This window comes from Myotis yumanensis, unplaced genomic scaffold, assembly GCF_028538775.1.
Source record: "Myotis yumanensis isolate MYYU_CA2020_CCGP unplaced genomic scaffold, mMyoYum1.0.hap1 SCAF_7, whole genome shotgun sequence".
NCBI classification, from domain to species: Eukaryota; Metazoa; Chordata; class Mammalia; order Chiroptera; family Vespertilionidae; genus Myotis; species Myotis yumanensis.
In genome coordinates this window covers 45518940-45545235 of record NW_027223758.1, presented here as the reverse complement: position 1 = coordinate 45545235, position 26296 = coordinate 45518940, and the positions used below count along the sequence as shown (strand labels likewise).

Genomic DNA, 26296 nt, shown 5'->3' with positions numbered 1-26296 from the left:
TACGTGATCTCATACAAAGCACTTAACCTCTCAAGCTATTAAACTTGGTACTAAACACACCTGAGCTTAATGCAGGCTCCTGATGGCAGTGGCCATACCTACACTAACACCTCCAGGCCTCTGGGGCCATGGCACTAGCCATCTGAAAAATGCCTGCTGGACGATGTGAAGAGTGAGCAATAAATAACACGCACTCGGATCTGAATGCTCGCCAGGCACTGTGCTCTGCGCCGTACCGAGTGCGAGAGCATCCTTCACAACCCCGAGGGAGGCACTACAATCAGCCCATTTACCCAGGAGGCGACAGACTAAGTGAGGCAGGAAAGGGGCCCAAAGTCCACCACCGGTGGGTCTTGGAGCAGGAGGGCATTTTCCAACTCAAAAGCTGCAGAGAGACAGAGCATGCTCCATGACGTGGCTGAAAGGAGCCAGAGCCAGTAACCCATCTTAAACTACAAGACTTCCGGGAGAGGAGAAAAGGGAATTAATTGTTCCTGCCAGGTCCCTAGGCCGGAGCCGCAGTGCGCCCGCCCCTAGCTTGACTTCCGCCAAACCTCGGCGGGTTCCCGGGAAGCCTCTGCTAGTCTCGCGATGCCCCAGGCTAAGGCGAGACCTGGGTGACTGAGAACTGGGCAGTGCGCGAGCTGATGACGAAAGCGGAAGTGCTGGGGCCAGAGGCGGGACGAGAGCCCGGAGGGGCCCGGGATTGCGGAAGTTTTGTGAGGAGGGTAAGGGGCTCTCGGGGCTCCGTGTGGTTTCGGAACAAATTCCGGAAGGGAGGCCGCTGCTAGGGGGTCCGAGAGTCCCCAACCTGTGCTCGTTTGGGGCTACTCCAGGCGCCACTCGACGTCGCCGCTCTTGGTCCCGTGCCCTCGTTCCTCCGCAGGGAACCGCCTCGGGTCTGCGCCATGGCGTCCACCTCGACCAACCTCCAGGTAGGACTGTTCTCCCACCCCCCTGGAGGGCTGGAGGCGCGGGGCGGGGGGCGGAGGGCGGGGAAGAGGGAGGAGGAGGGCGGCGCCCAGCCGCAGGTCGGGGCGGCCGGTGCTTTCCGCTCGCTTCCGGGGTCTCCCTCCGGCTTTCGGAGACTCCTGACTGATGTTGAGACTTTCCTTTTCCCTTAACCAGCCGCCTTTGAAGCGAACTGGGCAGCGCTGTGAGCAGACGCTTCCGTCTGTGTCGGAGGGAGTGGGAAGCGCGGAATGTGTGCAAAGCTCTGCGCTGGACCAGTGGAAAGGGGGGCGGTCCTAGTTGGCGCTTCGTCCCTCGGGCTGGTACAGCAGAGCTCTTCCCTTCGAGCTGTCAAGCGAATAGAGACGGGGGAACGGTCTTGGACTCGGAAGAATCCGTGGGTTCATTGAGAATATGCGTTTGTGTGCACTCCTCTGTGACTCCCAGAGTGTAGTGTATAAGATCAGGGGGTGGTTTTGAATTACCTTGTGGCTCCACCTCCCCGCCCCACCGCAGTGAGCATGGTCTTTTGTGCACCAATCAAGGAGCCCTAAAATTTTAGACTTCATCGTTAGGCCTCTGTGGAGCGGACATTGAGAAATTTCTGGAAGTGTCTCCCATCCTCAGAATGGATCTGGGGCTTCGGAATGTGACTTGGTTTGCGGTAGGAATCGATGGGTGCCCTGCGCTGGCTGCTGCCGGGTGGCAAGTGTGGAAGCAGGCTGACCACCGAGGAGGCTGGGCCCTAGTACTGACAAATGTGACCATGGATTTAACCAGGGCCGGAGCTAGGAGAATGGTCAGATTGTATCCTAAAAGAATTACTAGCACTCCCAAACCACGCAAGACACAGTTAACTTCATTTCAAATTAAAAATGCTAACAGACACAAGGGTGAAGTGGGGCATTCAGCAGGGAAAATCATCATCCTTGATTAAAGGCTTAACATGCGTTGTCAGTATAGTAGCAACATGTGGCTGTTTAAATTTTGCTTAAAGGAAATTTAAAACTCACTCCTCAGTCACACTAACCACAAGTGCGCAGAAGTCGTGGCTTCTTGTGGTTCCCGTATTGGACGGTGTAGGTGCATGTCCATGAGAGAAGGGTTGGTTTAAAGTCAGGGTACTGTATTTGGAGATAGATCATTAAATACTGGTTGTAAGCATTTTACTTTAACAAAGGTCAGTGTCGTGCCTAAAAGAGGGCTGACCTCGAATGAGGAGACTGCGCCCGTGGTGAGTGGCACAGTGAGTAAAAATAATAGGAGAAGAAAATTACAGCCAGAATAAGAAAGAACTTACTTCTGCACATGGCTTAGCCACTGAGCCTTCCTGATACATTTTTATATGACCAGGCACATAACCCACCAGGTGACCACATGCTACAACTCTGAGACCTTTATATTTTGCCTAGTTTACCAAACTTTTGAAAATTTAGCTTTAAGCTCAGGCTAATTGAGCTGTGAAACAGGTAACTTCTACTTTTGTCAATTTGAAAGCATATGACTTCTGTTCTTCCTTGCTGCTACAAAACAGGGTGCGTGTGCCCCAATGACAGCCTCTTCTCCCATTTACAGCTTTCATTCTTTCTCTGCAATCTACTTCAAAATATAATATTCTTACATGTGATTGGTTTGGGGGTTGTTTGAATAATTTTTTCTTATATGAGTTACATGCTTACTTTTAATATAGTAGAATCATGACCATTTTTCCCCCTTACAGGCTCTTATTTCTGTTGCATACAGTTTTACGACCTAAATTAATCCAGTTGGAATATTTAAATAAACCGTGCTTGTTTTTTACATGTATGTATATTTAAAAAAATTAAAGATAGTTTTTTAATGAAAATTTTACTTTGACATAGTTATAGATTCACACTCAGTTGTGAAGAAATAATACAGAGATCCTGTGTACTCCCTATCCCGTTGCCTCACATGGTGGCATCTTGTAAAATTGTAGTACAGTATCACAACCAGATGGGCACACCGATCCATTCTACCAATCATGTTCAGATTTCCCCACTTTCACTTGTACTAGTGTGTATTTGAGTGTGTGTAGAGTTCTGTCAGGTGTAGGTTCAGGTATCCATCACTATCATCATGATAAAGAATAGTTCTATCCATAGGGATCCCTCCTGACCTTTTATAACCACAGTCACCTAACGTCCCCTGTAAACCACCCCCCCTTCCCTACCATCTCTGTATCAGTAGTTCCTTTTTGGCACTGAGTAATACTCCATGGTAGGGATGTTCCACAGTTTACCATGCAATCATTGACGGACATCTGATACATTCATGTACAAGTTTGTGCATGAACATAGGTCTTCGCTTCTATGGAATAAATGCCCAGTAGTGCAGTTGCTGGTTCATATGGTAGTTGCAAGTTTAGATTTGTTTGAACAAACCAGTTTCCCAGAGTGGTTGTATCATTTTACATCCTACCTGTAGTATATGAGTGGTCAATTTTTCTGTATCCTCGCCACTATTTGATATTGTCACTGGTTTTTATTTTAGCCATTCTGATAGATGTGTAGTGACATCTCATTGTGGTTTTAATTTGCATTTCCCTAATGGCTAATGATGTTGAACATCTTTTCATGTGCTTATATTTGTATATCCTCTTTGGTGAAATGTCTCTTCAGGTCTTGAGCCCATTTTCTCCTTAGATTCTTTTTATAACTGTTGAGTTTTGCGAGTTCTTTATATATTTCACCTCCTGTTTTCATAGGTCGATGCTCAACCACTGAGCCACGCTGGTTGGGCCCAAATACTACTCTTTTGCTGGGCATGTGGTTTGCAAATATCTCTCCCAGTCTGTAGCTTGTCCTTTTAACAATCTTTTAAAGACCAAAAGGTTTTAAATTTGATGAAAAAAATTTTTTTTTCTTTTATATATTGTGCTTTTGGTATCAAGTCTAAGAACTAAGATTTTATAGTTTTATATTTTATATTTAAGTCCATAATCCATTTTGAGTGAATTTGTATATAAAGTGTGGGGTTTAGGTTGAAGTTTAAGTTCTCTCTCTTTTTGCTTATGGATATCCAGTTGCTCTTATACCATTTATTGAAAATTCTATTTTACTGCCATTTACTTGCTTTTGCATTGTCATTGAGTTGGATGTATTCATATGAATTTATTTCGGGGAATTTTTTTTAACAAAAAATACTTCAAAAGTAGTCTGTGTGCATTATGGACATTTTTAGAAGATGTGGAAGTAGAAAATGAAAAAATTAAAGTCTTATCAAAGATAAGTTGAGTTAAATTTCCTCCCCATCTTTTTCCTGTGCTTTTTTTTCCTGTTGTTCCAAACAGTTGAACTTGTACTACATGTAAAAATTGTTTCTTTCCAAAAACTTTAATTATAAATATATTTCATGTTACTAATGTTTCAGGTCTAAGCCAGCAGTCAGACATCCCTCTCGCATTCCAGGGCTCTCACAGTCCAGGACCCCTCGCTCCTTACCACCCACCTGCAGTGGAGGCAGGAGAGGCTCCTGCCACCTTCTCTGTGCTCACCATGAGCCTGGTTTCTGGCTGAGTGGTGCTCCCCCTGTGGGAGCACACTGACCACGAGGGGACAGCTCTTCTGTTGATCATCTGCCCCTTGGTGGTCAATGCGTGTCATAGTGACCTATCGTTCTGCTGGTCATTCTACTGTTTGTATATTTGGGTTTTCTTATATAGGATGTTATTGTGATTTAGAAAAAAGATGGATTTGTTTTAAGGTTGTATTTTTTTAAAACGACTTTCCATATGATTATTTACTTCAAACTTACACTTATGCTTTGATTTTGATGGTTTGATTTCAGTGGTGTGATTTTGATGGTATGATTTTGCTTCTCCTCAAACAGAAAGCAATAGATCTTGCTAGCAAAGCAGCCCAGGAAGACAAGGCTGGGAACTATGAGGAAGCCCTTCAACTCTATCAACATGCTGTCCAGTATTTTCTCCACGTAGTTAAATGTAAGGTCATAGTTTGTTTCTTTATTTAAAAACACCAAAAGAAAATTTAATCTGTTTCATTTATGAACATTCCAATACAATGCCAGAAAATTCTAAATTATCAATTTGCAAATATATATACTATAAATACAATATGATATATTTATAAATATATGTGAAATATATAAAATATAATATCAATTTGCAAATATAAATAAATCCTACTAGTTTTCTAGCATCTAGACAGGTTTTGGGTACTCAGCTAATAAATCTGCACAACTATTATAGTTGTTACTTTGCATACCTGAACATGTCATATAGTCAGTAGAAATGTTTTTATTTTATTATACCCAATTTATGTAATCTGAACCTTCTCATCTTCTAAGCATCTCTTTGAAAATACTGTTTTTAAAAAGGTTGGGAACCTTTTTTTCTTTTCCATGTATTTTTTGAATATTGGATGTTCCGCATGTGTCAGGCACTGTTCCAGGCATGGGGATCCAGCAGTAATGGAAAAATGGGGAAAATCTCCTGCCTTCATGTATCTTAAGTCTAATGCTGAACATAGGTGAAATAAGATGTTAGAAAAGACATCTTTCTGGTAAAATTCAAGTTATTTCTAAATAAAAAATTTTAGCAATTGGATAATTCAGCGTTTTCTTTTGAGTTTCCTATTTAAGTTTTGAGATTTTTCTGTCAAATTAAAGTGAAACTAAGAATGAATTATAATGCAAAATGTGGGGCCAATCCCATGCACTGCGTATATTGCTGAGGTCTACTTTTCAGGTAGCTCTCACAGAGGCCTGCCCATATGTAGTAAATTACTATGTTGTTGGTACACATAATATATGGGATTTCTATCACTGTTTATACTCTGAAATAAAGCTTATGTAGACATTAATGGAAATTGTTAATGTTGCTTTACTTCTGTTTGTGTTACTGGTTTTATATGAGACTAGAGGCCCAGTGCACGAAATTCGTGCATGGCGGGGCGGGGGTCTCTCAACCCAGCCTGCATCCTCTTCCATCTGGGACTGCTGCATCCTCTCCCATCTGGGACTGCTGGCTCCTAACCACTTACCTGATCGCCCCTAACCACTCTGCATGCCAGCCTGATCGCCCCTTAACTGCCTTCCCCTGCCGTCCTGATCTCCCCTAACTGCCCTTCCCTGCCGGCCTGATCACCCCTGACAGCCTGTTTACCCCTAACTGCTCTTCCCTGCCCCCGCCACCGTGGCTTTGTCCGGAAGATGTCCGGTCTAATTAGCATATTACTCTTATTAGTATAGATAAGCAGCTTTCAACTATCTATATAAAATGTAAGAGAAGAGAATAGATATTAAATAATTTCTTACTATCCAATATTAACTTAAAATATTCTAGTGCCTTGCTCAGATCTATTTCTGACTCAAACCCACTGTTGGCCTCTGAACTTGCTGAGAAGGAATAATAAAGATTGACAATCCTTGGTTAGGATGAGCTAAATATAATCTTCCTCCCCCAAAATGGATTTTCATTGTTTAAAAGTATATCTAAGGCCCTGAAAAGTGTTGCAGTGGTTAGAGCATTGGCCCATGGACCAAAGGGTCTCAGATTTTATTCCCAGTCAAGGGCATGTAACTGGGTTGCAGGTTTGGGGCATGTGTGGGAGGCAACCAATCAATGTATCTCACCTTGATGTTTGTCTCTTCTTCCCTCTCTCCCTCCCACTCCCTTCTTCTCTTTCTTCCACTCTCTTGTGTGACATCTCCCTTAAAAAATTCAGTGGAAAAAATATCCTCGGGTGAGGATTAACCAACATAAAATAAGTATATCTAAGAGCTTAAAAATATCTGGATGGGACACTAATGGAAAAATCTCTCTCATTTCCCTTTAATAGATGAAGCACAGGGTGATAAAGCCAAGCAAAGTATCAGGGCAAAGTGTACAGAATATCTTGATAGAGCAGAAAAACTAAAGGAATACCTGAAAAAGAAAGAGAAAAAACCACAGAAGCCAGTGAAAGAAGGACAACCGAGTCCAGCTGATGAGAAGGGGTATGCATTTTTTTTTCATTTTCTTTTATTATTTTTTGTACACCCCAGTGACCAGACATTACATAACTTAATACGTGATCATCCCAATAAATCCTGCACCCTTCCAGCACCATGCCTAGTTATTACAAATTACTGACTATATTCCCTATGCTGTACTTTACATCCCCATGACTATTCTGTAACAACCAATTTGTACTTAAGCCCTTCACCTTTTTTCAACTAACCCACCTCCCATCTGGCAACCAACAAAAAGTTCTCTGTATCTATGTGTTTTCTGTTCTGCTTGTTCATTTTGTTTGTAGATTCAATTGTTGATAGATATCTACTTATTGCCATTTTATTGTTTATATTTTTTATCTTCTTCTTACATAAGACCCTTTAACATTTCACATAATACTGGTTTGGTAGTGATGAACTCCTTTAGCTTTTTCTTGTCTAGAAAGCGCTTTATCTTTCTATTTTAAATGATAGCTTTGTGGGGTAGAGTAATCTTGGTTGTAGGTCATTGCTTTTTACTGTTTTGAATATTTCTTGCAACTCCCTTCTGGCCTGCAAAGTTTCTCTTGAGAAATCTACTGATAGTCTTATGGGATCTCCGATGTAGGTAACTAATTGGTTTTCTCTTGTTGCTTTTGAGATTCTCTGTTTGTCTTTAACCTTTTGCATTTTAATTATAATGTGTATTAGTGTGGGCCTCTTTGAGTTCATCTTGTTTGGGACTCTCTGCGCTTCCTGGACTTGTATATCTGTTTTGAGAAGGGGTGTGTATTCTAGAGTGTTAGATTTTATTGTATCACTTAAAAGATAAAATTAAATTGTATTTGTGAAATAAATTTCTTTCATTTAAACTAGGTATTGGCAAACAATGGCTCATGGGCCAAGTCTGACCTGCAGCCTGTTTTTATAAATAAAGATTTGTTGGAACAGAGCCTTACCCATTCATTTACCTATTGGCTATAGCTGTTTTTGTGCTGTACCAACAAGGTTGAATAATTGCAACATAAACTTTCTGACCATACAAAACCTAAAATATTTACTGTCTGGTCCTTTATAGAGGAAGTTTCCCAACCCCTACTTTACCAAGCTTAGGGACAATATACCTCAACTGACCCTCCATGACCACTTGGTAGTAGTAGGAAAAAACATTTGTAGGAATGGTACTCAGTTCTTTACCCTCTGGCCATTATATAACATTGAAGTTTGAAATTATAGGAATGATATGTGAATTAAATTTTTGATTAATAGTATTGACTCCTAGTCTGTACTAACCACATGGACAAAAAGAAAAATGACTCCAATAATGTGAATAATTTTTTGGATATCTTATGTAAAGTTTTTTTTATATGAATTTGCTTTATATTTGCTTTTATTTTGTCATTGTGAAGAAATCAACACAGCATTATTTATAAACATCTAAACCAGTGGCACACGCCCCACAGAGGGGCAATTTGATTTTTAAGGGGGACAATTCAAGAATGAGTTATTAACAATGAATTTTTTTATGGTTCTAGGGCCTCATATACAGTATATAAATATATATTGTGACATATTTATGCATTTTAGTTTTCTCTTAAAGTTTTGAAACTTAATTTGCTATTTTTTCATATCACTTCATATTATTTTAATAATTCCTTCCTCAGTACTTCAACTGTTCTTTCGTTCTTTTATTTTTCTCTTTCATGGATGCCATGTTCTTTGGAAACTTGTTTAGACCAAGTTAATGGCCTTTTAGGCTTCCTCCACTTGAATAGGAATTCACTTTTTGAATAAGAATTATATGTCACAGAGTAGGCATCAGGATTTTAGAGATGCTTAGGTGGGGCATGGCCAAAAAATGGTTGGGAACTACTTATCTAAACTCAATTTTGAAATGTCTTCCCAGATGGGAGATGTATCACTAACATATGTAAAGTTCATTATTCAATATGTTCGGGCCAAGTTCGGTGCTGAGCAATGGGAACATACTCTACACAGATCCTCTGACCATTCTGTTAATTGGTGCCAGAAGTGGTTCTAGATGACAACACACTCTTAAGAAGATGAGATTCTGGGGAGGGGTTATTTGCGTTCGAAGGCAGAGGTCCTGGTTAGCTTTAGAGGATATAATACTCGTGGTTCATGATATGCAGTGGCACAAGCTACTTAGCCAATCCCCTGTGGTCACCAGGAATGGAGAGCCTTGAAGGCAGTTTTGGGAGATTGGGGCTACTACCGTAGGCCAGTTTGAAGGACATGAGCAATATGAGAACTAGAGTTAACTAGCTGCTTCAAACTGCATGGGAGAGCTTGAACAAAATTATAAGCTCAAAGGTGTTATATTTTCTGTTCAAGACATGGTCAGGGAACCAGGGATTTTTTGTGACACCGAAGAATATTTTACCTTCTGCAGCTAATAGCATTGACATACAAAAATCAGACCCCAACTGATCTTGTGGATTATTGAATGCCAACAGACATTCAACTTCACCAGGTTTCTTATATAAAAGTGGGACATTTATTGGAAGACTGAGTATCCAAACTTGAAGTGAAACTATTGTGAAGAATTCAGTTAACTTTGAGAGCCTGGACCCCCAAGTCTTCTTGAAACTCCCTTGCCAGCAGAAATGCCCTTTCCTCCCTGAGAGTTGAAGCTCTTCTCGTCTTACTTGAAGATGCTGTAATGTGCTCTGCTGAGATGGCTACCTAGCAAAGGGATGCCAGTTCTGAATTGAACTGCAGGACCTACTTTGGCTAATTTAAGTAAAGGGGATTTATTATAGTATATTACCTTACAGAGTCTGGGGGCCAGAGAATCCATCTTGGGTTCCATACTGCTAGAAGAAATGCCCAGCTCCACCAGGTTCTTTCTGACAGAGACCCACTGCTGCCAACTCCCCTGTCAAGCACTTACAATGCCAGGGAGTGGGTTGTAGCTCCCTCAGCAAAGCCAATGCTTTCACCCACAGGCGTGCCCTTGCATGCAGACCTCATCTCAGTTGCTTGCTTGCTTGCTTCTTGGAGAAACTTTGGTCTTATGTGGAGCCCTAACTGCAAGGGAGCCTAGGAAGGGCAGTGCTATCAGTGTAGCCTTTATTGTACCAAGAATGCATGGTAGAAGGAGGTTGGCCTGAGTGTCAAGTGAATCACTTTGCAGTCTCTACCTTGCTCATAGACCCACCATCCTGGGAAAACCAAGGCATTCCTATTTTGGAATAAAACCTGTCAGGTGTTTTATCTGCCTTTGTATCTTATATTTGAAAAATGATGTAATATTCTGTATTTTGCTTTATTTTTCACTCAACCTTTCAGTAAACCATTTCTACATTTTTATCAGGATTGCAATGTATTCTATAATATGCTAATCCCTGTAACTAATTGAACAAACATTATTCTGTTTTCCTTGTTGTGAACAGTGTGGGCATGATTAGCCTTGTAGTCAAATCCTTTAACTCATAAGTTATTTCCTCAGAATAAATTCTTAGTTATGAAATATCTGGGTTGATCTGCTTATTCTTTGGGCTCAGTTCATTTTCATCAGAAGCTTCATTTATCCTTTGGAAGCCCTAGACTAAGGATTATAGACCTTTGTGCCTTAAATAATGAATAATGGTTTTTTTTTCTCCTAGTTATGGCTTCTTGTTCTAAAATATAGTTTGCCTGGTTCTAGTGTTTTTATTGTTGTTTACAGCTCTTCTGTAATTCATCTTAAATCTTTTGTGGGATGAGGTGTGGGGTATGCATTTATGAATTAGCACATACATAGGTGTGTCATGGGAATTTGGAGCTAGTTCCTGATTTCATTCTGGTCTTTTTGCCCCTTTCCTGTTCATGATTCCATATTGATGGATAATATGCCTGCTTAATAATTTACTTAATATATTCTTAAAAGTAATAAAATAAGCATAACTTTTCATGTGAATGTCTCATTTTGCCACTTATAATATTTCAAGTTAATATTTTCTTCATTTTTGCCTTATTTTGATAGCAAGGAGTGATCATTTGAATATATTAAATTCTTTTTATTAGGAATGACAGTGATGGGGAAGGAGAATCAGATGATCCTGAAGCAAAGAAACTACAGAATCAACTTCAAGGTTGCTTTAGATTTCATTTTTAAATTTACTATGTTATTTTTTAAAAACTCAATAGTGAATTGTCTATTTGAATTGCTTCCCCACCCCCCACCCCCCACCTTGTATTTAAATAGGTTCAAGAATTGGCTTTGGTTTCTAGTGGTCACCTGCTGGTTTTCATAGGATTTTCTCCTTAAGGTCTCTAATGGGTTGGGGTATTTTCCGTGAAGTAAAAATATTGTTTGGTTTTTTTTGCCTGCCTTAAAAAGCCTGTCAGATTTTTTATTTTGTCTTGTTTTTCCCCTGTTAAGAGAAGGTAACATTTAGACTAATAACAGACTACCAAATCTGAGGGTATCAAAATATCCTGTCAGAAACAGAATGAATTAGTACTTACACCTGGCTTTTGTTGTTATTGCTGTAGCTTATTTATTGATGATTTATTTCATGTTTCCTACCTGCTCTTCCTCATCTGCCTTTTTTATTCTATTTCAGCACTGCCCTTTATATTTCTTTCTGTCTACTTTTTTACCTCCCACACAGAAGAAAACCCTTTCATTCTCCTCAACTATAGTGGCATGATGGAGGGAGCATAGATTTTGGCTCCATTCAGATTTGAATTCCATCCCAGGTCGGCCACTTAAATCTAGAGCAAGTTCCCTAACATCTCAGAGTCTGAGCCCCAGCTCTAAAATAGAAATTAATATTTTTGTTTCAGGGCTAGTAAAAGATTTCTGACAATGTAAAAACTGCCTCATATTATAGTTAACAAATTCTAGGAACTCAATAAGTGGTAGCTCTGTGTATAGTCATCTATTTAATTGCTGGCTTCTTTAGTTACTGAGATTGGATTGTTTTTTAATATGTTAATGATGCTTTTTCAGGTTGAATTTTATGTATTTTGTTCATTTGAATCTTGCCAAATAGAATGCATAGCTGGGACAGATTTCCATAATATAGGCTCAGTTTGGTTCGTGAATGATGAATAGTCTCTTCATTTTGTAATATTATATCTGTCTCGTCTTGCCAACTCCACTGGGATGTATAGGAGGATACTGTAAGGGCAGTACCTTACAAACACTACAGTTAGTGAGGATATTTTATATGCCTAAAACTTCAATGGTGGATGTAGTCCAAGGATAGAACTAAGTTTCCATTGCCCAGGGCAATGGGGACACACACTTCGTACTCAGTAAGTTTGGTTGAGCAACCCAGTGGTCCTGTGCCGAGTGGCCTTATTTCAGTTGTAAGGCAAAAAGCTTTCTTCTATCTGTTCTGTGCAGTAAAAATTAAACAACTAATTGTATAATAAGTAGTACAATGAAAAACTGGATAAATTTATATTATTGGAAACAGTCAAATTATTTGACCTTTTTTTTAATCCTCACCTGAGGATATTTTTCCGTTGATTTTTAGAGAGAATGGAAGAGAGAGAGAAAGACGGAGAGAAATATTGATGTGAGAGAAACACATCAATTGGTTGCCACCTGCACAAGCCCTGACCAGGGCCCAGGCCGGGGAGGAGCCTGCAACCGAGGTACTTGCCCTTGACTGGAATCAAACCCAGGACCCTTTGGTCTATAGGCCGACACTCTATCCACTGAGCCAAACTGGGTATGGCTGGCCTTTATTTTCTAATAATCCTTCCCCCTTTTTAATTTTACAAACCATTAAGCAGTGTCTAATAATTAATATTACTTTTATTTAAGTAATCTTTTATCACTAAACATTCCAAAGTCCCCTTTAAATTTTAAGAAAAAATGTGTTAGTTAGATGTGAAGATTGATTACAGCATATTTAGAAAATTCATGGCAAAAAACTTTAGTTGACCAAGTTTGCTTGCTTACAAAGTAAATTTACTTTTGTTAACTAGCATAGATCCTATCTGCTGATGTAAATTATTTCCTTATGTAGAGTTACTAAACTGAATGGAACATAGAAACGAAAAAGTGAATTGGCTTTCTCAATTCATATTTAGTCTCAACTTTTAGAGTGCAAAGAGTGTTTATGGTTTTGTTTCATTTTAATCTATAGCTAATGATTTTCATAATTTAGGAAAGTTTCAGAGAATAACTACTCTTAGAACAATAGGTGGTATTTTCTAATGAGAAGAAATAACCCATAAAACTAATTTCATAGATAGCAGTACATTATGTAAGTGGTAGTGCTCTATCATACAATTACACATCACCTTGGAACAAACTGCTTAGTGGTTTGTAGTTGAGCAGTTTCTATAGACTGGAAAATTGGAAAAGCTTTTGATGAAAGATAAACTAGAAAGTTTTGCCAATAGTTATATTAAAAAATTCTTATTGTGACAATTGCTATAGCTTTTAAATACATGGTTTTTTAATTGTTTGGCTTTTGTTTAGCAAATCTCGGGATACTATTGCAAATCTACAAGAGTACGTTTTCTCTCTTGCCTCCATTATACCCTTCCCATCCCTTCTATCCATCTGTCCATCTATCTGTCTGTCTTCAGTTAAATTTGTTAAGTGTATTTTCTTTCTGTGGTTAAAGGAGAGTATTAGATCATCATTTTTTGGGGGTGTTTGGTTAAGAGGAGAAATAGTAAATCAACTCCCATTGAATGAGCACTTTCAATACTCCTGAATTTGTGCTGTAATGTAATGTTTGGTGCTTTTCCAAGTACTCTAATATTTATTATGTCATTTGACTCTTACACTAACATGTCCGAGGACCTTGGGCGGATGTACTATTTTTACTTCACAATGAGGAAGCAGTCATAGGAAAGTGAATTTTCCCAGGTTCCTGACTGCTCCCTACTCCCAACTACTTCCTCATCACACTCTTTCAAAAAGGCTTTTAATACATCAGTTTTTTCCAGACAATTTTATAATACATTTATTTAACATCATTTTTTCATGTTGTCATCTACATTTGATGAAATAGTCCTCCTTAATTTAAAGATGACATAATTTTTTGTAGGTGCCATTATTATGGAGCGACCTAATGTGAAATGGAGCGATGTTGCTGGTCTTGAAGGAGCCAAAGAAGCACTTAAGGAGGCTGTGATATTGCCTATTAAATTTCCTCATCTTTTTACGGGTGAGATGGCTTTTCAATAATTTTTTCGGATGATTTTTCAAAACCACATTGATGATTGAAGTAGAGCATAGTGAATTCTTGTCACCATGTTATGATTTGTTTCCTTAAATAAATTCTAAGGCGGTGTTACACTTTTAAACAAAGATATTTATTTCACATACATACACATATGTTTAATATACATACTGCAAAAACAATCGGAATGTCAGCCAGTAGGGCACAGTGTAAATCGCCAGCATGCAGTGGAATGCTGTACACTCATCAAATAGAGTGAACATCAATATCTAATGAATGTGGGAAGATGTCCACGCATATTAAAAAGGTCAAAAAGCAAGTTATAAAATATGTGTAGTATGATTCCATGTTTGTTAAATAAATGCATGTGCTAAGAAGTGGGTATAGACGGAGTGATATAATAAGATGGATGATTTTTACTGTTTTTTGCTTTTTTTTACTTTCATCTGAAATTGTTTGTAATGGACATGTACTAGTTTTATAGGAATATTTCCTTTTTTTAAAAAGAGAAGTAAGAATTACTTACCATTTTCAGATGAAGTGTGTATCCCCTAGTGGCAGAGGAGAATGTTGCTAACCCGCCACCTGGGTAAAGTTGAAGTTACAGCTCCAGCAGTGATTGATTTGTCTGTGCCAGACCATTCCTTCTCCTTGTCCTTTTCATGACTGCTAGCCTATGTTTGTGATTTGGCTATACCCATCGTCTGACAGTGACACAGAGGTTTTTTTTTTCTTTTAAAAACAAGCTGGTTTATGTAGAGAGCAAATCTGTGGTGTTGGCCTCAAACTGAACAGGTCTGGACAGTGATGTCGTATAGAGCAGTGATGAAGAGCAAAGAACACCTGTCCACCTGTTGTCCACCTAGCTCGAGGTATGACTTACAACCTAACTTCAGGAATATGAAACTAACAGTATAAAAGTTGGTATCATAATCCTATAAAGGTACAAGTACAGTTGAGTTGACGTCATTTTATATTACTTATACCAGTGTTTCTCAAACATGAGTCATTTATGGGGTCATCTTCATGAATTTTTTCATGCACATGTGTCATTAGGTAAAAAATATTTTTCTTTAAATCGCTCACTTTTAGAGCAGATCTTTATTTAAACACAGCATAAATATACAGAGACATGCAGAAACCCATAAGTGTTCAGCTTCATAAATTTATCACAAAGTAAATACGCCTGCATAATCATCAACTGGATCAAAAAGTACTGCCGGTAGCCTGGAAGTCCCTCTGCCTCTTTCCTCCCCATTGATAATCACTCTCAACTCTGAACACCATAGATTGTTTTGCCCATTTTTGAACTTTTAAATCATCTCACTTATTTTACTTAGTAACTTTATTTTAAAAGACTGCTTTGTGTTTACTACAAATGGAAAAATTAGTGTTTGTCTAATACACATTAAAAAGATAATCATTTAGCCTGGCCAGTGTGGCTCAGTGGTTGAGTGTTCACCCATGAACCAAGAGGTCACTGGTTCGATTCCCAGATTAGGCACATGCCCGGGTTGCAGGCTCAATCCCCAGCAGAGGGCGTGCAGGAGGCAACTGATTGACATTCCTCTCTCATTGATGTTTCTATCTCTCTATCCCTCTCCCTTCCTCCCTCTCTAAAATAATAAAAATATTAAAAAAAATTTTTAAGATAATCATTTAAATAAAAAGTATTTATATATCACCTAAAATCATTTTAAATGCTACCAGTGGTATGTGTACCACACTTCAGGAACACTGACATAGAATTGCAGACATTTAAAATAGGAAAATAGAATTTAAGTAACAGTTGAGGCTTTTGAAAACAATAAACATAACAATATTTAGTTTTGCCAGTGGTCATCTGTATATCATTCTTTTGCAGACACTATGTACCCATCCACAATTTGCTCTTAGCAGTTTTTTAATGTATATTTGATATTTTATTTCCAGGTGTAATCTAGCCTGATTTGTTTTAAGCATCATTATAATTTCTCATTAGCAAAATTGAGATACAAAGAATTGATTTGTTCACGTTTTATTTTAGGAAAACTAGGGTTTAAGGTAGCGTCCCTTATCATTGCCCAATTATTTGAAAAAGGATATGTAACCTGTAATAATAACCTGTGCTTCCTGGTGGGATCAGGGATTGGGCAAAATTTCACAAGGGGTCAACCAAATCTGTTAGTTTCATTCCTCCAAAGGTCATAAGTGTTTAAAAGAAAATATTTCCAGCTACTTTTCCCCTGTGGATATAGTTTCTCCAACAATATTTTATTTTATTTAATTGATTGATTTGAGAGAGAAAGAGACATCAATTTGTTGTCCACTTATTTATGCATTCATTGATTGATTCTTGTATGTTCCCTGACCTGGAATCAAACCCACAGCCTTGGCGTGTGGGGACAGTGTTCTAACCAAGTGAACTACTTGGCCAGGGCTCTCTGACAATATTCTGATATCTAGCAGTGCACACAGTGTTTGTCAGAAGTGCCTTTTAACTTAGCTCTTTTTCTACACTAGACTATGAGCCTGTGGAGGGCAAAGATCCTTTTGCATTCATAGTTCTCTATCTGCACATTGTGGTTTCTATACATAGTGGTTGAATGAATGAGTGAGCAAGGAAATGAACTTCCTGTTAGCAGGATCGTATTCATGTAAACTCACTTTTGACAAAGTGGTCTCTAAAAAGAGCAAATAAAATATATTTAAGATTTATCTATGATTTATTTTTTAAAAATTTTATTCTACTGATAGCTTTAGAGTGAAAACTTCCTCACAGCATGGATGGATGTCTCTGGTAACTGAAATCAACAGTCTTGAAATTCTCATGTTATATTTCTTACACAAATTTTAGGCAAGAGAACACCTTGGAGGGGAATTCTCTTATTTGGGCCACCTGGAACAGGAAAGTCCTATTTAGCCAAAGCCGTAGCCACAGAAGCAAACAACTCAACATTCTTTTCAGTACATTCCTCCCACCTTGTTTCCAAGTGGTTAGGTGAAAGTGAAAAGTAAGTAATAAATTGATTTTTTAAAATTTCTTCTTTACCTACTAGTCACTATTTCACTCTATAAAATAATAAATTCTTAAATCATTAATAGACATTCAGAGAATTGACATCATATAGGTATTCTTTTCTCTGTTACATCAGTCCCTACTTTGGAATTTATTTCACAGGAGAAAGATAACATATATGTATAGTTTAGTAAATTGTAAAGTGGATTATCCAAATGTAGCATTCTTATTTTCTGGACCAAAACATGATTAAGCTTTTTCATTTATAGAGTTCCTATAATATTGTATATTGTTTTGTTTTCCTCTTTTCATTAAGCCATGTGTTGTATACTATTTTCCAGAAACTGAAAGCTTTTATTTATTTTTAGGCTAGTTAAGAACTTATTCCAACTTGCCAGAGAGAATAAACCTTCCATTGTCTTCATTGATGAAATCGATTCTCTGTGTGGTTCAAGAAGTGAAAATGAAAGCGAGGCTGCACGTAGAATTAAGACGGAGTTCCTAGTTCAAATGCAAGGTAGTGTCACTGATTTCTAAAATAGCTTCTATTTATTCTACAATCATTATTAAAACAGTAATGTAAAACTTGAACAGAATTTGTTCATTCTAACAGACTGTTTCATTATGCCGTGTTTCATTCTGTCTTCCATCCAGTTGTAATCATCTTGTGGGACTTGCTGGTATAAATAATAAAGAGATCTATATATTTGCTTATACCAGAAGCAGTATCAGTAAAAGGAATATGTAGATTTCAAATGAAATCTCTCAAGAAATATTTTGAAAAGAATATTAATAGTATTTGTCCAAAGTCTAGGAGATTTGAGTCTTGGGGATATTTGCATCATATTTTAGTAATTTGATATTTGATTCAATATAGTTTTTTTCAGAGAGAGACTCTCAGAATGAGGTACTTTGATGTTAATGTATCACATTGTTAACTGGACAGAGAGACAAGGTTTAACGAACACTAAAACAACAAATTATTAAAAATATTGCCTATTTTGATGCAGGTGTTGGTGTGGACAATGAGGGAATTTTGGTTCTGGGAGCTACAAATATACCCTGGGTTCTGGATTCTGCCATTAGGCGAAGGTATGATGTGACAGTAAATATCTTATATCTAACTAAAGATGTAACAAGTGAGTAAGAATTTCCATTCTGTCCAGTGAGGAATCATTCTGATAGGTTTGCAGAATGTTTTTTTAATGTTCCCTAACCCTGTTGCCTTGGGGAAGGGAGACAGGCATCTGTTTGTTTGCTTTATTTGTTTGCTCTATTGAAGATACGAGATTTTCACACACTGGAATCTTTCACATTGGGAAAGATAATACCTAATATTTACCTTTAGTTTTGATTAAGGCACTGATGCTTCAAAAATTTATAAATATAGTTTGATATTCCAGTGAAGAACCATCATGTAAAACTTTAGCAAAATGACAATAATACAAGTTGAAGAATTATAACTGAGATATATTTTCAGTTAAAAAATATGTCTGTAACTTTTAAATTGGATATGAAACTTGAGCTGCAGGTAAGATATCCACTCTGACAATATTTTACTGCTTCACAATTCCCTGTTTCATTCATTTACTTTTACATGGTAAAAATTATCATTTTAGTTTTTGCCACTCTTATTCCATCCATTTGATGGTTTCCCAGGATGCTAGATTACCACCCTATACCAAGAAAGGAAATGTGCTGGTTATTTTTTTTAAATATCTTTTGTTGTTGTTGTTAATCCTCATCCGAGGATATTTTTCCATTAACTTTTAGGGAAAGTGGGAGAGAGAGGAAAAGGAATTCATGACCTGAAACATCAATGTGAGAGAAACTCATCAACTGGTTGCCTCCTGCATGAGCCCCAACCAGGGCCCAGGCCAAGGAGGGGGGGGTGGGGGGGCGGGAGAGAGAGAGAGAGAGAGAGAGAGAGAGAGAGAGAGAGAGAGAGATGTGGTGGTGTGTTTGGGGGTGTGTGTAACTCTTTGGTCTGCAGGCCAACACTCTATCCACTGAGCCAACTTGTTATTTTTTAAGATGGCTTAATTCTGGGCCCATCTCTGGAGATAATGACAACTTTTTAGATTCTTTTCATTGCCACAGAACATTATCTAAAGAAAAGAAAAAAACATCTTCACAGACCACTTAAATCTTTCCCCATTGCTTTCTTCCCATCTCCAAATACTGAAATTCTAAGAAGGCAAGCAAAATTATTGTTACTAAAACCTGGTGCTTAATTATGATACAGTAGAATTATTTGTTCTGGATACCCATTATAATAAAGTGGACATTTTGTATAATAAATATGTCTATTCTAAAATATTTTGAGTACGTTTTCAATTTTGAATTTAGAGAATTATTTTGTCATCTCTCATTTCATGTTGTTAATTATATTAATCTTTTGATCAGCTCAGAGTATAATTCTATGGGAAACTGTAATCTTGGAGGACATGTCATGTCATGAATTCCAGGCATATAAACACTATGGCAAGATAACCCAAAAATCGTGTGAGAAAGACTAACCAATTTCAGTTGGTTCCCTGGCTATTCTGGTTTTATTTGTTTTGTGTTGCAGGCATTTTACCTTCGTTTAACTTAAATACATGTTTAACTCTAACACATATGGGCCCATTTAACTTATTCAGCTTAACTTTGTACAAATGAGACTATCTAAATATCTTGTTTCTTAAAAATATCCTAATTTTCAATTGAAATGAAATGTATATAGTAATATCCTTCATGTAATGTTTTTCCTTTTAAGATTTGAGAAACGAATTTATATTCCTCTGCCTGAGGCCCATGCCCGAGCTGCAATGTTTAAACTGCACTTGGGGACCACTCAGAACAGTCTAACAGAAACAGACTTCCGAGATCTCGGGAAGAAAACCGAGGGTTACTCAGGGGCAGACATAAGTGTCATTGTGCGTGATGCACTTATGCAGCCTATTAGAAAAGTACAGTCGGCCACTCATTTTAAAAAGGTAAGGAATTTTTATCTGTCCTTCATATGGTTTTAACTGTGTGTGTGTGTGTGTGTGTGTGTGTGCTTGTGTGTGCTTGTAAGTGTGTACATGTGCATGTTTTTTTATCTTAACTTATTTTCTCCCTGTGGTCATTGTAAGAAATTTCAAAATACTGAAAAGCATCAAGAAAAAAATAAAATCAAGCAAGATTTATCCCATCACCCAGAGATAATCAATTTTTGTTGTATATTATTCTATTTCATGTTTAATGAAACATGAAATAATAGTATATTTTCAGATTTTCTGATAATGGCCTAAGTCTAATGTTTATTTAATTTATCCAAATAAATATTGTCAACTACTCTTTATTCCAGGTTCGAGGACCTTCCCGAGCTGATCCTAATATCATAGTGGATGATCTCTTAATGCCCTGTTCTCCTGGGGACCCTGGTGCCATTGAGATGACGTGGGTGGACGTCCCTGGGGATAAACTTTTGGAGCCGATTGTTTCCATGGTTTGACATTTTGTTTCATTTTTGGCAAAAATCATAAACATTATACTTTGTAATTTGTCAACTATGAAAATTTTCAGTTAATGTAAGATTAGCTAGAAAATGTTAGCATAATCAGGTATGTTTATTTAATACGATCTACTCACTTAAAAAGTTGTAAAAAGTAACTTAAGAGAAGAAATAATCATCTTTAAAATGTTTTCTTAGGCTTTGAGAAAAACCTTAATTATCAGTGAATGAGTTATTTTTTTAAAAACACAGGCTTCTGACCTTACAGGTCTTAGAGTTGGGATATTATTACCAAAATGCTCATATATATTGCGTAAATTATTGTCAAGCCTTAACTGAAAAGTAGGGCTGGTGAAAAATTTTCCCCCTGAATCTCACATTTGGTAAAATATCCAGAACCCGTAATGTAGGTATCATAATATTCATAGTAGTGTTTTTCTATTTCATTTCTCAAGGCTTTATAGAGAGTTTAAATAATGCAGTGCTAAAAAGAATTCTGAAATAATTTTATTTAAAAAATTACACTTCTATTTATATTGAAGAAGTTAAAATAATTCATAAAGCTTGATTTTGTAAGGCATATCATTTCTTAGGGAACTTATTATGATTGAAAAGGTTCATTTATATGTTTTCTTCTTAATAAACGCTCAGTTTTGTGTTTGTTTTTTTAAAATGTATTTTATTGATTTTTTACAGAGAGGAAGGGAGAGAGATAGAGAGTTCGAAACATCGATGAGAGAGAAACATCGATCAGCTGCCTCCTGCACATCTCCTACTGGGGATGTGCCCGCAACCCAGGTACATGCCCTTGACCGGAATCGAACCTGGGACCTTTCAGTCCGCAGGCCGACGCTCTATCCACTGAGCCAAACAGGTTTTGGCAACACTCATTTTTTTTAAATCTTCTGCTTCCGTCACAGATATTCAAAGAGCTATATGGTAGAATGAACAGTACCTTCCAGGAGAGAAACTTTTACATGATATGTAGACATAAATATAAAGATATATGTGAACATATATATATGTATATAAATATGTGTGTGTGTGTGTACACACATACACGTATTTGTGTTAATCATAATGTTTATCTGAGAAGTTATTCAGAAACCCTTTTATTGTTTCAATCCTTGATTTATTTACTAGTCCTGGTTCTTTTCATCATTTTCATACTATTTTACAAGACACAAAGTGATAGCCTAGAACTTAATTTTTAAACAAATCCCTAATATTAGCCTATTTTTTTACCATTTTAACTTTAAGTAATAGTTAATTCTGATTTATTGATTTTGATCACATAGTATTCTGTTTCACATAAGTATAAGTGACTGAGACTGCTTTTTTGAAGTTGCACTTGGAAAACCCCCCTCTTGTTAAAGGGAAAAAAAACACAGTAAGGCTGGAAGAGAGATGGGGGCATGTTTTGGAGGGTTCTGATCCTCAGGCTCAGAGGACTGACTACTTCTGGTGGGTAATGAGGATCTATTGAAGGTTGTGACTAGACAAGGCAAGCAAAGGAATAACATGGTCAAAGCTGTCCTTTAGAAGAATAAGAATTTATTGTCAGTAGTTTATGGTATTCAGGTTTGACCTTAGTTGAAAGTCAGTAATTGTGATGATAAAGCAGTGATTAAATCCATTACTAATACTCCCCTCTCCTTTCCCTGACAGGGTGATATGTTACGATCACTGTCTAGCACAAAGCCTACAGTCAATGAACATGACTTGCTGAAATTAAAGAAGTTTTCTGAAGATTTTGGCCAAGAAGGCTAAACCAAAGACATGAGGAAGATGTTTACCGTGTGTGTTCTTTCTGTGGAGGGATTTTTGCCTTTCTTGGATGGCATTCAGGTTATTTCCAGTAAAACACTTGTACAACAGGGAAACATAGATCTCACTTTGCGTTCCTCTACGTTTTATATGTATTTTTGCTCTGTTACCAATTAAATGCTCTTATTAACAAAAATTATAAAATGATGGGCTTTGAAGAAATGAGTTCTACATGAATGGCAAAAAAATAGAAATTACCCAGTAAAAAGAGAATTACAATTGCTTGAGATACAAATTTTTAAAATTGTTATGAATGGTGGTCTTTGTAAAAAACATTTTTCTTTCTTTTTTACTAAAATGAAATAGGGTTTATATCATATTTTTTTAAAATTCTTAAACATCTTTTTCACATTGTAAATTTATTTACCTTATTAAAAATGATAGAATCTTTACTCTCAGGGATGGGTAATAAAACAGCAAAGAGACTGATTGGTCTTGAAAGATTTTGAATTGTGTTCTAGCCAAGGCTCATTAATTTTTTTTGTTAGGTTGACATTTTTCTTTGTGTAGATTCAAATAATTTCTTTTAAATCTGCAAGCTTTTAAAAAAAAAAAAAAATATATATATATATATATATATATATATATATATATATATATATATGTTTTTATTGATTTCAGAGAGAGGAAGGAAGAGGGTGAGAGAGAGAGGAATATCAATGATGAGAATCATCTATTGGCTGCCTCCTGCACACTGCCTACTGGGGATTGAGCCCGCAACTCAGGCATGTGCCCTGACTGGGAATCGAACCATGACCTCCAGGTTCATGGGTCAATGCTCAACCACTGAACCACACTGGCAGGGCAAGCAAACTTTTATATTTAACTAAATAATACCTTTCACTGTGCAATCTCAAGAGAAAGACTTTCTAAATTAGGCATTCTCTTTATCTTGAAGGAGAAAATTGTCTATTTCAATTGTATCTTTTTGTAGCAAGATTGACCCAAACCAGTAGTAAATAAATATATCCTTTTTAAATAATTCTGCCAGTGCTAAAAGGAATGGCCTTCATTTGGATTATGGGCAGTGTCTTGTGTGTGATGTTGGTGTGTCTGTGTACATACATATATATAATTTTTAATATAGAGTAGCACGGTTCTTTTACCTTTTTTAAGTTCAGGGAACAGTGTGTCCTGGTCCCACATATGTTGTCAGTGTGTGATGCTTTGTGAAGCTTTAGAAATAACTGAGGTCTCATTCAATAATAAAATACAAACGTGATACTATGTTATTTTAATATTTTCAAATAAAAAATCTGAGGGTGTGTATTGCACACTTTAGCATCAACACTAAGTTGTGCCTTGTACATTTGCATTGGCTATACATGCAAAGGATTATTAAGTTAGCTAAAATGAGGTAGATACCTTTATTACTATAAAGCTCTACCTTGCAAATACTATAGAATGACTTGAGTCTTAAAGTATATTTGCACATTTACATATTATGCTAAATGGTTGCCTTAGGATTTTCTGTACAGATTGTTTATGTTGATATTAAATGGAATCATAGGCCTGAAACATGTTCTTACGTGAAGTAAATTGATATAACCTAGTATTGTCTGTATTCTGTGTATGCTTCTTTATTTTGGGGTCTTCTGTATAGGAAAAAATATTATCCACAATGATTAGATACAAAACATAATTTAAAATGACTGCATCTGTTTGAGTCTCTGCTTTCCATTCTTTTGAGTCTACACCTAGGAGAACTGCTGGATCATGTGGTAATTCTGTGTTGAACTTTTTGAGGATCCACCAAATTGTTTTCCACAGTGACGGCACCAATTTACATCCCTACCAGGAAACCAAGGGTTCTAGTTTCCCCACATACCCACCAACTCTTGTTATTGCTCATTTTTGTTTCATTTTGTTTGTTTTTTATATTAGCCACCTTAATGGGTGTGATATATATTTGTCATTTTTTAAATTAGGAAAAAATATAATCACAATTTATGTAGACCAACAATGAGGGTAATAGCAGTAGGGATGTAACCCCATTACCAACTTCTGCTATTCATTCAGTCATATTAAGAAAGCCTTTTACAATTTGATGTTTTTCTCATCGTGGATTTTCTTTTGCATTAATTTTAATTTTTTGAAAATATTGTTTATCTTAATTACTGAATTGTTTGGCCTCTCCTTAAACTTTGTGTCTGAGTAAGTGCCTCAATTCCTTCACCCTCGTCTCATCCTGCAGTATTTATAGATGAAAGCACAGTTGGAGTTACAAGAAATAAGGTCCCATTTACTTAGCTAGGGCTCTCTTTTTCTAAGCCTATCAAATTAGTCGCCACACATATTTTACTCTCCAGCCTTTGAGCAAAGAGCTCCTGCTGATGGGCAGGGCAGGGCTGGTTAGCACAAGTAGCAACAAAGTCATCATCATGGGTATCCTAAATGATTCTTGACTTACACCAAAAGTAAGCTTTTTTGTAGTTGGGCCTAAAATCTAACCAGGTTTATTTTACCTTTTATGTAAATAAAATGCAAAGAATTTGAGGAAAGTACAGACTACATCTGGATTTTATAATACCTAAGAAGGGAAATTGTCAGGAATGTGTTGGGCGATATGTGTTGTTATAAGTTGGATTCTCCAAGAGCCAACAAAGGTGGAGTTTGGGGTCAGGATGTTTACTACAGATCAACACCTGCCGAAACCGGCTTGGCTCAGTGGATAGAGCATCGGCCTGCGGACTGAAGGGTCCCGGGTTCGATTCCGGTCAAGGGCATGTACCTGGGTTGCGGGCACATCCCCAGTGGGAGATGTGCAGGAGGCAGCTGATCGATGTTTCTGACTATCTATCTCTCTCCCTTCCTCTCTGTAAAAAATCAATAAAATATATTTAAAAAAAAAAAAAGATCAACACCTGTGAACAGAAAGGGGAGGGAACAACTGGGCAGAAGAGGAAGTTAATGTAGAGCGTTCCTGTGCAATTTTTACAAGCTTTCCCTAATGTTAACATCATATGTAACCATGGTATAATCAAACCAAGAAATTAACGTTAGCACAATCCCATCAACCACACTACTGCTTTATTTTGATTTTACCAATTTTTCCACTAATGTCCTTTTTCTGTTTCAGGATCCAACCCAGGATGGCATTTAGTCATCGTATCTCCTAGTCTCCTTTACTCAGTGATGTTGCCTCAGTCTTTCCTCTCAGGAACTTGAGACACTTTTTTTTTAGTGTTTTATTTATTTTGATTATTTATTTATTTTTGAACGTGAGACACTGGAAGAGTTTTAGCCAGATATTTTGAAGAATGCCCCTCAATTTGGGTTTGTTTGATGCCTTCTCTAATTAGACTAAGGTTGGGAATTTGGGAGAAGAACACCATATAAGTGATGTGCCCTACTAGCGTATCAAATCAGGAGGACATGATATCAACATCTTATTCTCAGTGATGTTAATTACCTTCACTCGTGATTAATAAGGTGTTGGGGGGGGGGGGGAGCGGGCTTTCCACAGAAAATTACTATTTTTCCTTTCCACACACTGTCCTTCAGAAGCTAGTTGCCAAGTCTTGCCTTCGAGGAAGGAAAAGGAAATTAAGCTTCCTTCCTGGAGGGAGAGAAATGAAGAATTGTGGGTATATGTTAAAATTACACAGTATTTGGTAACTATTTGGGGGAAGATCCATTGAGAGTATGCATTATTCTGTTTCTCCATAATTTTTTACCCACTCACTGTCGTTCTTGCCTATAGCAGCAATTATTATCTGGTGTTCTATGGTGATTTTCAGTTTCTCTCATTCCTTACATTAATAAATGTTACATTTATTACTTTAAATTCTGTAAGTAAGAGTTGCGCTTTCCCAGTTTCAAGCCAGTTTCGTTTGTTTTTATTTATTTATTTATTTATTTTTAATTAAATCTTTATTGTTCAGATTATTACAGTTGTTCCTCCTTTTCCCCCCATAGCTCCCCTCC

At 37.2% G+C, this 26296-nt stretch overlaps 1 protein-coding gene across 1 annotated transcript; it reads left to right on the top strand.

Annotated features, from left to right (window-relative positions):
- Positions 1-670: 670 nt before the first annotated feature.
- On the top strand, positions 671-23921 carry VPS4B (vacuolar protein sorting 4 homolog B). The gene is made up of 11 exons (XM_070420419.1): positions 671-935; positions 4801-4912; positions 6771-6927; positions 10933-11000; positions 13929-14048; positions 16900-17056; positions 17430-17578; positions 18072-18153; positions 19820-20039; positions 20396-20536; positions 22211-23921. The coding sequence occupies exons 1-11, from the start codon at positions 909-911 to the stop codon at positions 22310-22312; spliced, it is 1335 nt and encodes a 444-aa protein (XP_070276520.1). The 5' UTR covers positions 671-908; the 3' UTR covers positions 22313-23921.
- Positions 23922-26296: the final 2375 nt, after the last annotated feature.